The 14935-nt window shown below is 33.7% G+C and overlaps 1 protein-coding gene across 1 annotated transcript; it reads left to right on the top strand.

The window, feature by feature from the left end:
• Window positions 1-302: 302 nt before the first annotated feature.
• LOC129950477 (uncharacterized) lies at window positions 303-12984 on the top strand. Its single transcript, XM_056062415.1, has 16 exons — window positions 303-546; window positions 620-792; window positions 857-1487; window positions 1546-1839; window positions 1901-2231; window positions 2302-2554; window positions 2626-2830; window positions 6048-6271; window positions 10319-10514; window positions 10591-10763; window positions 10826-11006; window positions 11066-11515; window positions 11576-11869; window positions 11927-12257; window positions 12327-12582; window positions 12646-12984. Exons 1-16 carry the CDS (start codon window positions 367-369, stop codon window positions 12845-12847), a joined length of 4374 nt encoding a protein of 1457 aa, XP_055918390.1. The 5' UTR covers window positions 303-366; the 3' UTR covers window positions 12848-12984.
• The last annotated feature ends 1951 nt before the right edge of the window (window positions 12985-14935 follow it).

Raw genomic sequence — 14935 nt, forward strand, 5'->3', positions numbered from 1 at the left:
TGTATGAGTCTATTTTTAATATTTAAAAAAAGAATTTAAAGTTTTTGTTATGCAGTCTTATCACGGTTGTGGTAGATAGTTTTTTTAAGATTCAGAACATATGTACGAAAAACTATAGAAGTTTTTGTCTGAGAACCCTTTGATTGGATTGGACTATTGGTGGGAAAATTACAAGAATTAGATTTTTGTGGTTTCCTTACAATAAATAAACTATAACAACACAAAATGCAATAGATTTTAAAAATGTTCATTTTATATAAAAAGGAATACCGATTTTAATTTACTATCAATCGTCTGTACTTCTTTGAGTATAGAAACATAGTTTGAAGAGAATTTTAAAAACTTAAACTATCAATTCTAAAAACCATGGCTGATAGTAATGCCAAAGCTTTAGAATTGCTTTTCCAGCGTCCTTTGGAACCAATTTTCACTTCAAGGGACAATGGCAGGACAGCTTTTGATGTTCCCGACACTTTTATAACTAATAGATACGGTGATTCAGGACTTGAGCTTCAAAGTCGATTTGGTGATAGTGTTGATAGACGGGTAAGATTTTTGTGTGACACTTGTATACATACATAATGATTTTATATCAATCAAAATCCTCAAATCCTTATAGATTCCTGTACGTGACATAACAAAGCCAAATCTAGATTTCACAATGAAAATCAGCTTAACACAAAATTTTGAAATTTTCAACGATAAACATCAGCAAATTGCAGGCAAACTGATCAAGATGTTCATTGATGTTAAAGAACTTGAGAACTTTATCGCCTTGGCTGCATATGTTAAGTATGGTTTATTTAATTTAAATTAAGAAAAACTGTTCTTAAAAGTTCTATTTTTTAATTTTAAGGGATCGTGTCAACCCAATGTTGTTCCAATATGCCTATTCTGTAGCTATCCAACATCGTCCGGATACAAAAAATGTGTCCATTCCTCCAATTGCTGAACAATTCCCGGCAAATTTTGTTGAACCTTCAGTTTTAAGAGACGCCCGTGCTGTAGGATCGTTGATTCCAAATGCTGGAGACAGGATGAATATTGACATGACACAAAATTTTACTGCTTCGGATTTGGAACAAGAACAACGTTTAGCCTACTTCCGTGAAGATATCGGAGTGAATATGCATCATTGGCATTGGCATTTGGTTTATCCTGCCGAAGGACCTGACGCAATTGTTCGCAAAGACCGTCGAGGTGAACTATTCTACTACATGCATCAACAAATTATAGCCCGCTACAATGTCGAACGTTTCTGCAATGGACTCCCACGAGCAAGACTGCTAAATAATCTGCGTGAACCTATTCCAGAGGGTTACTTCCCAAAAATTTTAAGCAGTTTAAGCAATCGTACTTTTCCATCTCGTATCGCTATGCAGTCTCTTAAGAATTTAGAACGTGAGGACAACGTAGTCGATATAACCGATGTTGAGCGTTGGGCCGATAGAATTCATCAAGCCATTGATCAAGGATATGTTGTTGATGTAAAGATACGTTTAGTTGAACTTGATAATTTGTTTAACATCGCTGTTAATATTTTAGCGTAACAACCGACAAATTCCATTGGACGAAGTTAAGGGAATTGACATTTTGGGAGATATAATAGAAGCTTCTTCACTGTCACCGAACAGGCAGCTCTATGGTAATCTTCACAACATGGGACACAACTTGATCTCTTTGGCTCATGACCCAGATGCCAGGTTCAAGGAAAATATCGGTGTGATGGGTGATGTGACAACAGCTATGAGAGATCCAATTTTCTACAGATGGCATTCGCATATTGACTTGATCTTTAGGAAATTTAAAGGACTTCTTCCATCTTACAATAATTCTCAGGTATAGTTTGCAACCATTTACTTTCGTGAGTATGTTTATTTTAGTTCCGCCTCTTCAACAGCTTGGATTCAGTGGAGTTAATGTCGATTCTTTGGATGTCCAAATTAGATCGAAGGGTACAACTCCAAATATTCTTGCCACGTATTGGCAAAATTCCGACATTGATATCGCTGCTGCACTAGATTTTGGACCAAATGGAGCCATATATGCCCGATACACACATTTGCAACATGCTCCATTTGAGTATGACATTAAGGTCACTAATTCTGGAGCAAATAGAAGGGGAACGTGCAGAATTTTCCTCTGTCCAAAAACAGATGAGCGTGGTACAACTCTGAAGATGGATGAAGTCAAAAATATGGCAATCGAATTGGATAAATTCACTGTAACCTGTTAGTTTAATTGAATTTATGGTTCTTGGTACTGAAGTTATGTTAATTTTTTTATATGTTTTTCTTTAAGTGAACCCTGGTCAAAATACCATTAAACGCCGATCAAATCAATCTTCTCTTACAATTCCATTTGAGCGATCATTCCGACGAATCATTCCCGATGTAAACCGACCTCCAGAATCTGAAGCTGAGTACCGTTTCTGTGGATGTGGTTGGCCAGACCATATGCTTTTGCCAAAAGGAAAAGCTGAAGGCATGGAATTTGATTTATTCTGTATGATTTCGGATTATACCGGCGATGAAGTTATGCAAACAAATGATGAGTAAGTATTTTTTTCGATTGTTAACCAATCTAAGTTTTTTAAAAAAATAATTTTGAAATTGTTTCATTTAGGCAAAGTGTTTGTGCCGATGCTGATTCATTCTGTGGTTTAAAGGACAAATTGTATCCTGACAAACGTTCCATGGGATATCCATTTGATAGAAATATTTCCAGTCCAAATATTGGTGAATTTGTTAACCAATATACCAATATGAGGATAACACCTATCAAAATTGTGTTCGCCAACAAGACTGTTAATAGACCAAAATCGAATAATTAAAGGAACGATTTAAAATTGATTTATGACTGACATGGAAATCTCTACCAAATAAACCAACAATTATAATTAATATACATATTCAATTTATAAAATACTCAATTATATACTTATACTCAATAAAAAAAATATTTGCATTTTAAAATGACGTGTTTTAGTATGTTTAACTCGATATCATTTACAAAAAATATTTCGACAAGTGAAAGTGTTACGCGTTTTGTTACTGGTATAATTGGTGTTAAAAAATTCTTTTTATCTAAAAAAGATGTAAGAAATATTTTATATTTAACTTATTAAAAAGTTATCTTCTTTTTTGAAAAGTGCTATCATGATTTCAAGCATGCTACAAAATTCGTCACAAAATTAAATTTAAAGAAAAAATTCTTAAACAAAAAAAGATATTTCTTTTAAAAACTGTGGTACATATAATCATTCTAACTTTGAAACATTCAAATTTAAATTCATTTATTGCAAGTAATCATTATACATTTTTCCAAATCTTGAATGAATGTTTAAGCATTGTGTTAGTCGTCAGCTTTAAAACATCTATAAACTTTAACAGAAACTTCAACAAAGTCCATTATAATTTACAGAACATTTTTTAAAGCTTGGAGTTTCTAAAATATTTTTTTGAATATTGAGATATAAAAAATTGTATGACAGGTTTAAGATTTGGAACTTTAATTGAATTTCTGTGAGGAATTGACAAATTAAGTAAGAGTAATTCTTCTCATAAAAAGTGCTTGTCAAAAAAGTTCTTTCAATTTGGCCTTAAAACAGTAGGTCCCCTCCATATCTGATACTACTAGCACGAAGGAATGATGAAATGTTAGATTTTGACGATAGGCCTTGGTTCTCCACATACATTTCTTTTAAATCGTGTAATTTAAAAACCTAATGAATAGTGTTCAATCCTTGAAAGTCTGCAGAAACCAATTTTCATACATTTCATAAGTGACTTTTCAAATTTAGAATTAAATTTTAGGACATCAGATCGATCAAAAGATTTCAGATTTTCAACTCGCATAGTCTCTTCATTTTTCAAAATTCATAAAAATAAATTGTATATATAGGTAACTCAAGATCAAGTTAAAATACCATATATTATGTAAGCGTTCATTGTATTTTTTTAGAATTGCATAGAAATTTTCAAGGAAATGCAATTAATTAAAACTATTTTTAAAAACGGTACCAAATTATTTTTAACATAAGGGGCCGAATCATTATCTAGTGAGTGAATCCCATTAGTGGTCAAAGTGGCTACTTCGGGATCGTGGCACTTGTAGTGTTTTCACTTTTTGAAGTTATAATAGTTGTACTATTCGAGACTTTATCATCGAACCATTCAAAATCTAATAATATCAAAAATTATGTGTGTTTATTTAAACTTAATACAAAAATTATCAGAAAGTAATTAAGACCAAGGTTTGGAGCTTAAACGCTTGTGGGACAAAATCAATCTGCTGTTATTGCCAAGTTTTGATATAACAGCTAGAGCGCGAAATGTTTCGTCTTAAGATCCGTATCCAGGTCATTAATGAAACAAAGTGGAGAGGAAGAGCTAAATACAGATCTGACACTGGACTAACGAGAATGCTGTGTTCCGGAGAGGATGAAAGAGAGGGTGGCCGAAGGCTGCATGGTGTTGGAATTATGTTGAACGAAGTAGCTATGCGCAGTCTTATTTCCTGGGCGCCAATATCTGAAAGAATAATGACTGCAAGGTTCCGCTCAAAAATTCGCAACATCACAATCGTTCAGTGTAATGCCCCCACAAATTAAGCGAACGAAGAAGACAAAACCGCGTTCTACACTCATCTTAACTCGGTTTACAGAAGTGTTCCGAGAGCCGATATCATAATCGTCATGGGAGACCTCAACGCTCAAGTCGGTGCAGACAATTACGGTCTGGAACGAGTTACAAGCTTCTCGTCTTTTGTAACAAAAATTGTCTTGTAATTGGTGGGACTGTATTTAAACATAAGACGTCTCATGGGTGCACCCAGATGGTCATACCGAAAACCAATTTGATCACATCATGATTCAGCAGCGATGGAGGAAGTCTATGTATGATGTCCGAAATATAACAAATGCCGATGTGGGAAGCGACCACCATTTGGTTGTCATGAGTCTCAAATTAAAAATCGCGGCTGTATTAAGCTGTATTAATACAATCAAAGAATGCAGCAAGAAATCCAAAATTCGAAATCTCAAGAACTGCAGCAATTGGCGTCTTATTACAGTTTTGTCCGTTTTCCCAAAGCTAATGGCAACTTTAATCCTCAAACGGATAAAGACTAGAATTGAGACTACACTCAAGAGGAATCAGGCTGACTTCCACAGCGGTCGGTCGAGCGTTGACCATATCAACACCTTACGCATTGTTCTTGAGCAGTCCGCACAATTTCAAACAACGCTAAACCCCATGTTTGTAGATTTTGAGAAGACCTTTGACCGAGTTAACCGAGATATATGGAGATCACTTCTTGGGAGAGGAATTCCGCCAAAAATTGTTACCATTATAAAGGAGTCCTGCAACAATGCAAGGTGTTTCGTGTTGCATAATGGGCAGCTGTCCGACTCTTTCGAAGTGCGTCAGGGTGTGAGACAAGGGGATGTTTTATCGCCAATTCTTTTTCTGCTGGCGATAAATGATGTTCTGACGGCCAGCGTCGGTACAACTGAGAAGCAAGGTTTTCAATGGTGAACGTTTGAAAGGTTTAGCCATTTAGACTATGCCGACGATATATGTCTCATGGCAAATAACATCAGTGGGCTGAACGAAATGTGTCAAACTTAACGGGTTAAAGGAGAGTCGTGCGGTCTTAAAATAAATAGCAAAAAGACAAAAATAATTGTAACAGGCCCCCCAACACAACGTCGTATTATTCTTCATGACACGCCTGTTGAAGAGTTAGAACAATTTAATTACCTCGGAAGTATTGTATAAACAAATGGTGGTACGGATGTGGACGTAAAAAGCAGAATAGATAAAGCTCGCGTTGCCTTTATTGCTCTGTCCCAAATTTGGAAATCCAGTCAAGTCTCCTTACGCACTAAAATGAAATTCTTCGAATCCAATGTGAAATCCGTGCTATTATAGGCTTGTGAAACATGGAAAGGCTCGGCCATCATTTCGAGAAAATTGCAGGCTTTTGTGAACCGCTGTCTGCGTAACATCCTTTAAATTTTCTGGCCACAAACAATATCTAATCAGGAATTGTGGCGTAGAACAGGCCAAAGGCGCTTGGACATCGACATCAGAAAGCGCAAAAAGCAATGGATTGGTCACACACTGAGGAAACCAAACGATGATATTGCGAAGCAGTCCTTTGAATGGAATCCTCAGGGGTCACGTTGCGTTGGAAGACCAAGAACAACGTGGAAATCTACAGTGCTATCGGAAGCTAACTCCCAGAGAAAGAAGTGGCCACAGTTAAGGTATATAGCTGCAGATCGAGAAGAATGGAGACGTTTTGTTGACGCCCTATGCCCCGTACGGGGTTAGGGGACCTGATGATGGTGATTATCTTTTACAGTTTCATAAAAAAGTTCGCGCTGGACAAAGGCTTTTTGATAGGTATAGTCTAGCAAAAAAGGGTTTCACCTAAGAATGAGAGATAGTGTGATAGACATTTGTTTATACTTTACTTTTGGTTTTCTAAAGGTTATATACTAATTCTCATAAAATCTCGTCCGTGTCCTAAGCTATGGACCGTGACTCATAATTATCTCCGTTTCTATAGGTCCAATGGTTTTTATACTTTGATTAACAACCATAACATTTACTAACATGTTTGTTGTAATATGTTTTTTATACGGTAAACCGTTTTAGGGATAGAGGGCAAAAAGAGTGGAATATTACAGCACTTTTTTTAAATTAAATTATTGGTGAATAAATTAAAGTTTTTAAAAACAGAACGTTTTATCTTTAGAATACCAAAACTTTTAACTTCTTGTCTAATCTTCCATCGAAAAGTATAGCATCGTTTCTTTATATTAACTATTGCTGTTTTTAATAAAAAAAATAATAAATATACGATTAAGAACCCCAAGAAGGGGTGGGGTTTTGAAAAATGAATTCCTAAATAGCTTTAATGTATTAGACCACATCTATTCTTCTAATTACAAAACATCATTTTTAGAAATTCATCTAAAGATACGGACACTATTTTGGTAAATTGGTTCAAGCACTTTAGTTTTAAGCACCCACCCTCATTATTAAAGTTCAAAACTATGACCTCTACCTCTATTGTTTTTAATTATAGACAGTGTTAAGATTAGATATAAGGTTATCCATTTAAAGAAGAGTGCTTTTTAAATACTTATATTTACATTTAATTTTATTTCATTATCTTAGGAACGGTTGAGCGTTTGGAAAATGATTGAAAAACATGTTTCACCAAATTGTGTGCTTAATAGTTTTTCTGAACGTTATTTGACTTAACAAGAAAAAATCCATTAGGTAAACATAGATTTCAAAAACAATAGTTCTTATATTATTCAAAACTATTCGTATGTGATGTTCAATTTATATGGGAAGGTCAAAACTCCAAATTTTTTACTTGTATTAGTTTACTTTCAAAATAATTACATAAATACATTTAAAATTTCTTTTCACAAAGTCGATTCTTGATTTTTTTCTTTCTTTCTTTCGTTAGAAAGCAAAGGGTCTGAAATCAACAATAGTCTATTTAACAAATGGGTATTTGTTGTTCTTGACATTTTTCTAGTGTTTTTTGAAAGTAAAAACTTCACATCTTTGTTTTTGGATTCAGTTGCCTCATCCGTAAATTGGCCTATAGGCAATATTGAATGTTTCACTATTTTACCGCCATGAATTAAAACCTTGTCCACTGAAGCTAGTAATCGGTACCAAGGATACTCTGCAACGGTTTCTCGGGGTGTTTCTTAAGTGTATTCCGGCATTTATTTCAAAATAACTACCAAAAGTTTTTAAAATGACAGCACATCTTCACAAAATCTGAGGGCTGGATTTGTTTCATTCAGTTCATTTTTTTGCTTCTGTACATACTCTGCTGTTTGTTTTTTTTTTCAGTTAAAAAAGTATGGGTCGGCAGTATCGATTTGATCCTGGCCGAGGATTTTGCCATACAATTTTCTCTTCAGCCTTAGAACCCATTTGTGAAAAAAGTTGTATTGGAACATATGAATTTATAAACATGTCCGAATCGCTGAATTCCGCGAATATATTTTGCTTGCATTCGGGCTGTCCTCTGCTTCCATGAAAGCCCTATTTGCCGATTAAAGTAAGATGTCCTAAATATAGAACTCATCTAGCCCCAATTAAATTATATTTTTAAAAAGCCGAACAAAAAATTATTCTACCTCATGTGGTTTTATTCAGACGAGCGACATTAGTATATTGGCAACTGAAGTTATCGGTTGCAACACAGCTAAAAAATGAAGGGCCAAGTCTTTGTTTACCGAAATAATTCTCCAAATTTTCAAAAAATGTTCGTAAGGATTCTACGGTGCGTTCAGCTGTATGATTAAGAAGCTCTTGAAGCGAAACTTCAGCTAATGAATCCGATATTTGTATCATTTGAAGTGCTGGGTAACATCCTTGTTTGGCTTTAAGAACTTTTACATAGTTTGGATGATTTGGTAGTGATGTTTTGACAATTTTGCCTCAACCGAAAGCTTCAAAGCATCATTCGTATCAAGTTGTTTAACTTGAATACTTTCTTTGGACTGACATTTCTTTAAGGCACAAAAGATGTCTTCATCTTCATCTCTGCAAGACGTCTCCTAGTTATTATTTATTCTAGACGAGCTTTACAAAAATTGCGTTTTTGGTCTGCATTGAGGTGTTGTGAGATTTTCTCATCTTATTGGTCTTGTACAGAACTAAAATCTTCTTCTAAATGAAGCCAAGCACTTTTTTTAGACAAAAGTATGTTTTTCTTCTTTGAACAGGCTTCTCACCTTCTTTGAAAGCACTTACAAAGATTAAATATTTTTAATCTTTTTTTTGCTTCCAAATCATCAATTTTATAAATTTATTTAAAAGTTGTCCAAGTTTCATTGGCTCTTGAAGCACTGCCAACTTTCTTAGCAATGCCAAATTTTAAAAATATCAGTGTTTTATTGCTGGTCAAAATTTTAAGATTTGCGCCAATCTGTGCTCAATAAGTCATACATATTCTGAAAGAAAAAAATAGCTCTAAATTTTGATGCATAGGTTATAACCGGCTATTAGCGGCATTTGATGTTTTTTTTTTCAAAAATATTGGTGCCCTTTAAAATAAATATTTCTGTGTAATTGTTCAATTAATCATTTGAGAAAAATATGCCATTAATAATTAAAGTTTAAGCTCTGTTTTTACAGAGGTATTGGGGATATTATTCCAATTTTGATAAGATTTATAATCTATGTATAGAATAGAAAAGAATAAGTCTAAAATTAATTTTTATCACTGCTAATAATATTTTGTTTAGGGAAAATCCTAGGTATCAGAAACTTTATTATTTGTTGCATACAATTATTCTGGAGGTAGAACCGATTTTTGTTCATAAAATGATTCTTTAAGTTTTGTTGATTTTATTAATTTATTCGAATTTCAATATAGACATAGTCTGCCGCTCATTTTCTTAAAGTCCCTTAGGGTGCTGTATCCTCTAGTCCGCCTATGTTTGTCATTTTTGTATGACGAACATAGGTGTAACTTTAAAATTAACTCCCAAATGAAAACCAAATCATTTTATTATTACATGAGATTTTCAGGATTGATTTCTACAAAAATCTTGTAAATATATTGTTTACAAGTCTTCACAGAAAATATTATAAATTAAATGACTTAAAAGAAGACTGTTCTTATTTTTAAAAGTTTTGCTTAAAAGCTTTTACTGTCAGCTCTCTCCTCCACTATTTCACTTCTTAATAGTTCTTAAGAATAGATTGAAGATAATTTATCTTTTCAGTTGATTGGTTAAAAGAACCTTACCTTCCCCAAGAGCTTTATATACCATTATACAAGACTAAAAATTAAAAAAAAAACATCATTGAACTACATCGTTGGATAGAATATCTTTTGCTGTGCAAATTATTTTACTGGTCTATATCTATTTTGGTCAATAGTTTAGTTTACCACTGACTAAATTATATTTCATTATTATTTTCAAGACAAAAAAAGTAGGTTTAGGTTTTTATCGACATGATGGAAAACACATTTCGTTTATTAACGATAAAAACACCCAAAAAGTGGTTACAACTTTTAAAGTATATTCTTATCATTGTTGCGGTAGGACTGTTTGAAAAATTTTGGAGACAAAAAACCATTTCTGTTGAATTATATATTTTTGCTTGCATTTATTGTATTTTTATATCTTTGCGGTTCTCTTAAGTGACACTAAATATTCATATAAAAAGGGAACTTCTTCGGTTGATCAAGCATAACAGTTTAGTTTGTCGAACTGTGTACAGCCAATTGATTTTGAAGACACTTTCAAGAACCAATAAACAAAAAAATCATCACTTCTAGCTATGGACAACGATATCAAAGCTATGGAATTGCTGTTCCAACGGCCATTGGAACCAGTATTTACCTCCAGGGATAATGGAAAGGCGGCTTTTGATGTCCCCGATAGCTTCTTCACCGATAGATACAGTGGTGCTGGTATTGAACTTCAAAGTCGTTTTGGTGATGATGTCGATGTTAAGGTGAAGATTTTTTTTATATTCACATAAATTCCTCGATAGAAATTTTTTTATGAAATAATGTAATTTTTTCTAACAGATTCCTCTTCGTGACATTGCAAAACCAAACTTGGACTTCGCAACTCAAATTAGCAGGAAGCAAACCTTTGACCTTTTCAGTGACAAACATAAACGCATCGCTGGGCAATTGATAAAGATGTTCTTGGACGTTAAGGAGCGATCGCTTTTTGTATCGTTGGCTGCTTACGTTAAGTAAGAATTTTTTCACCACCTTCTGGAACGACTTATGTACTAACTTTAATTTGTATATACAGGGATCGTATCAATCCAATGTTGTTCCAGTACGCCTACACAGTAGCAGTTCAACATCGCAAGGATACTGCAATGGTACCAATTCCACCAGTTGCTGAACAATTTCCCGGAAACTTTATCGAACCATCAGTGTTCAAAGATGCTCGTGCTGAGGGATCATTGATTACAAATCCTGGAGACAGAGTAAGTACAATCCAGTTGTTTTCCTGAATTCTTTCACATCGTTATATTATCTCCATTAGATGACCATTGATATGTCACGAAATTTTACTGCTTCTGATCGTGAGGAAGAACAACGGTTGGCCTACTTCCGTGAAGACATCGGTGTTAACATGCATCATTGGCATTGGCATTTGGTATATCCTGGCGAAGGACCCGATGAAGTTGTTCGCAAGGATCGTCGCGGTGAACTGTTCTACTACATGCATCACCAATTGTTGGCACGTTACAATGTTGAACGATTCTGCAATGGTCTTTCACGAACTAGGGTACTTAGCAGTCTTCGTGACGCTATTCCAGAAGGATACTTCCCAAAAATCATCAGCAGTTTGAACAACCGCACGTATCCCGCTCGTATAACTGGACAAAAACTTCGCAATGTTGAACGTGAAGATAATGCTATTGAAATTGCTGAGGTAGAACGTTGGGCTGATAGGATTCATCAAGCCATCGATCAAGGATATGTCGTTGATGTAAGTTCTTAGATATGTTCTGAATATTTGTGTAAATATTGACATTTTATTTTATTGTAGCGTAACAACAAACAAATTCCATTGGACGAAGTTAAGGGAATTGATATTTTAGGAGATATGCTAGAAGCCTCTTCACTGACACCCAACAGACAGCTCTATGGTAATCTTCATAACATGGGACACAACTTGATTTCGTTGGCTCATGACCCTGATTCAAGACATTTAGAAGATATTGGTGTTATGGGTGATGTGACCACAGCTATGAGAGATCCAATTTTCTACAGATGGCATTCATTTATTGATCAGATCTTCTTAAAATTCAAGGGACTTCTTCCAGCCTATGATGAATCACAGGTAAGTGTTTCAATATATATTTAAAAAAAACAGGAAATTTCAATATTTTTTTCATAGCTTGGTTTCAATGGAGTAAATGTAGATGGAATAAGTGTGCAAATTACATCTAAGGGTACAACTCCAAATATTCTGGCTACATTTTGGCAAAATTCTGACATTGATATTGGTGCTGGGCTAGATTTTGGACCAAATGGAGCCATCTTTGCGCGATACAGCCATTTGCAACATGCTCCCTTTGAATATAATATTAAGGTGACAAATACTGGAGCTAGTCGTAGGGGAACATGCAGAATTTTCCTCTGTCCGAAAGCAGATGAACGTGGTGCACCTTTGAAAATGGCTGAAGTCAAGAATTTGGCTATCGAAATGGACAAGTTCACAGTTAACTGTAAGTATTTATTAATCCTCCAATATAGGTCCACAGATGCTTGATCTAAATTTTTTTCTATTAATTTAGTAAAACCTGGCCAAAATACAATCAAACGTCGATCAAGTGAATCATCAGTGACAATTCCATTTGAACGTTCATTCCGGCGCATCGATACCAAGAACCTACCTAAAGGAGATGATGCTTTGGCTGAATTCCGTTTCTGTGGATGTGGTTGGCCAGAACATATGCTCTTACCAAAAGGTACTGCCGAAGGTTTGGAATTCGACTTGTTCGTTATGATTTCAGATTATACTGGTGATGAAGTCAAACAGATAAATGACTCGTAAGAATTTAACAATTTTTTTTAGAAATCATAAAATTCAATTATTATTTTTATTTTCTTTAGACCAAGTCCTTGTGGCGATGCTGAATCATTCTGTGGCTTGAAGGACAAGTTGTATCCAGACAAGCGTGGAATGGGATATCCATTTGATAGGCAAATCGCAAGTTCTAGTCTTGAGACATTCACAAATGCCTACACAAATATGGGAGCAACTCCAGTTAAGATTGTGTACTCAAACAAGCACATTAATAGGATGAAGAAGTAAAATTGTATGCTGCGAATACGAAAATGACCTGGAACGACCAAAATGACCTAAACTAAACTATTATATCTTAATCCCTCACAACTTAACTATGTAACATTTTCAATTTAAAATAAAAAAATTATTTAACACTACAAAATTGCAATTTAATTAAACAATAGTTGCTGATAAAATGTTTGTACTTCAGTTTAAAAGCAAGAAGAATTGACCTTTCGATCATCTGGTTACCTGGAAAATATTCCATATACGCAACCACCGTTGCCCACACAATAAGTTTGCTTTTTTATTTTAAGGAATCTCATTTTTGTTAATGCAAGTTGAAAATATTTTAGCTAAAGCTGCTAACTTAGTAAACTTTAACTACAGTTGTTTGCTCTTTTCATATAATATAGATTTCCACTAAAACGTCAACCGTGAAATGCTATTACCAAAATGTCCTTGGAGTGTAGCATGTTGTGCCAAAGTGTGTGTCATTTAACTCTAATGAACACGTACTTAATAAACTTTTTCACTTACATACTATATTCGAGATATGGTCATGAAAAATTTTCAAGGTTCAAGGACAAAAAAAAAAAAATACTTTGCTTATAAAAGCTTTATTCATATACCAACTGTGACTGGTGTATTATAATATAGAGTGGCGTTGGTATTTGGTTTAATGTAGATATAAGAAAAAGTAAAATATTTAATAATAATATGAATTCCTGAGTATCTCGAGATTCATAATATAATTATTATTAAATTTGGTGAATGTCTGAAATCCAGTAACCTTGAAGGAATAAAAATGTTATAAGCATGTGTGCGATGTGTGTTAATGTTGACTGGGTATGTTATAAGATTTTGAGCTGGTTAAGATGTGATAAGAGATATATAAAAATAACATCAAGACAGCGTTCGTATGAATTAAATAAGTCAAATCAAACATATGTACGTCAGGAATTCAAGTTGTTGGCATATTAAAACAAAAGCTTATATCTGTTTAGAAATTAACAAAAGCTTACCTCAAAAAGTATGGTCTAAGCTAAGTTCAAGAAAGTTCCCAATTTTCTCATTCCAAAATATTAAATGATATTTTTTTAATGATTGGCTTATCTCATATCTATTAAATTTTTCGGAAAATATTAAGAACGTAATTTGTTAAGAAAAAAACGACTTGTACCAAAAGTTAATTTTTTAACAAATTATTTAATGATACATTTTAGGAGTAAATCAGTAGATCATTAGTGTAATAATTTTAAAATTAAATTAAAATAATCTGGTCAAAACATTCTTCTGCTTTTAAGAAAAATCTCAGTATTGTTTGTTCTTCTTTTGTTGCTTAGTTAAAAAAGTAAAATTTTAAAAGTTGTTTAAGTTTTTTTAAATAAACATTTTTGCAATTATCAATAGAGGCGTATTGTAATTTGCAGAAATAATTGCTAAGTTCTGTATGAATGTTGCTTTGAATGGCATAAAATTGGAAACAAAATCTAAAGAAACCAGAAGAAAGCTTAATTTTTGAATGCCATCAAAAGATCTGGAATGACACTAGAAAAGTTTTGGTGCTCTTTAAAATAGTTCCAAAAAGAAAGCGAATTTGAAAAGCCTACAATAAATAATTGAAGTTCAAACTTTGTTTGTCTAGATGCTTGGGACGAATTAATTTTTTCGTAAAATGTTGGAGGTGAAAAATGTATGGCATACAATTTAATATAAGTGATATTGGCTTATGAAATATCGACTTTTTGCTTGCGAAATATGGCAAATTTATAAAATTCGTAAAAAATTAAAACTTGAGTTGACTCGGAATTCCGCTGAATTCAACAATCTGTTTGTCATTAGTTCAATTGAGTTTAAGGTAAGACATTAAAACTTTAACCGGATTCGAGTAAAACTATTTTTTTTTTGTTTTTTTGAGACTCTTTACAAATTTCTTAGTCAATTTCTTGAATTTACTCAAAAACGAACCGATAGATTTTTATGAAATTTCCTCTAAAATTATGTTTTCAAAAACGATATAAAATACATATTTTTGTATATTTTGTTCGGATGCCTTGGCAGGGTCCGTCTTATCTTCTGCCTTACCCCGGTATATCTGCTCTGACGGGGCTG

Source organism: Eupeodes corollae, chromosome 3 (assembly GCF_945859685.1).
Source record: "Eupeodes corollae chromosome 3, idEupCoro1.1, whole genome shotgun sequence".
NCBI lineage: Eukaryota > Metazoa > Arthropoda > Insecta > Diptera > Syrphidae > Eupeodes > Eupeodes corollae.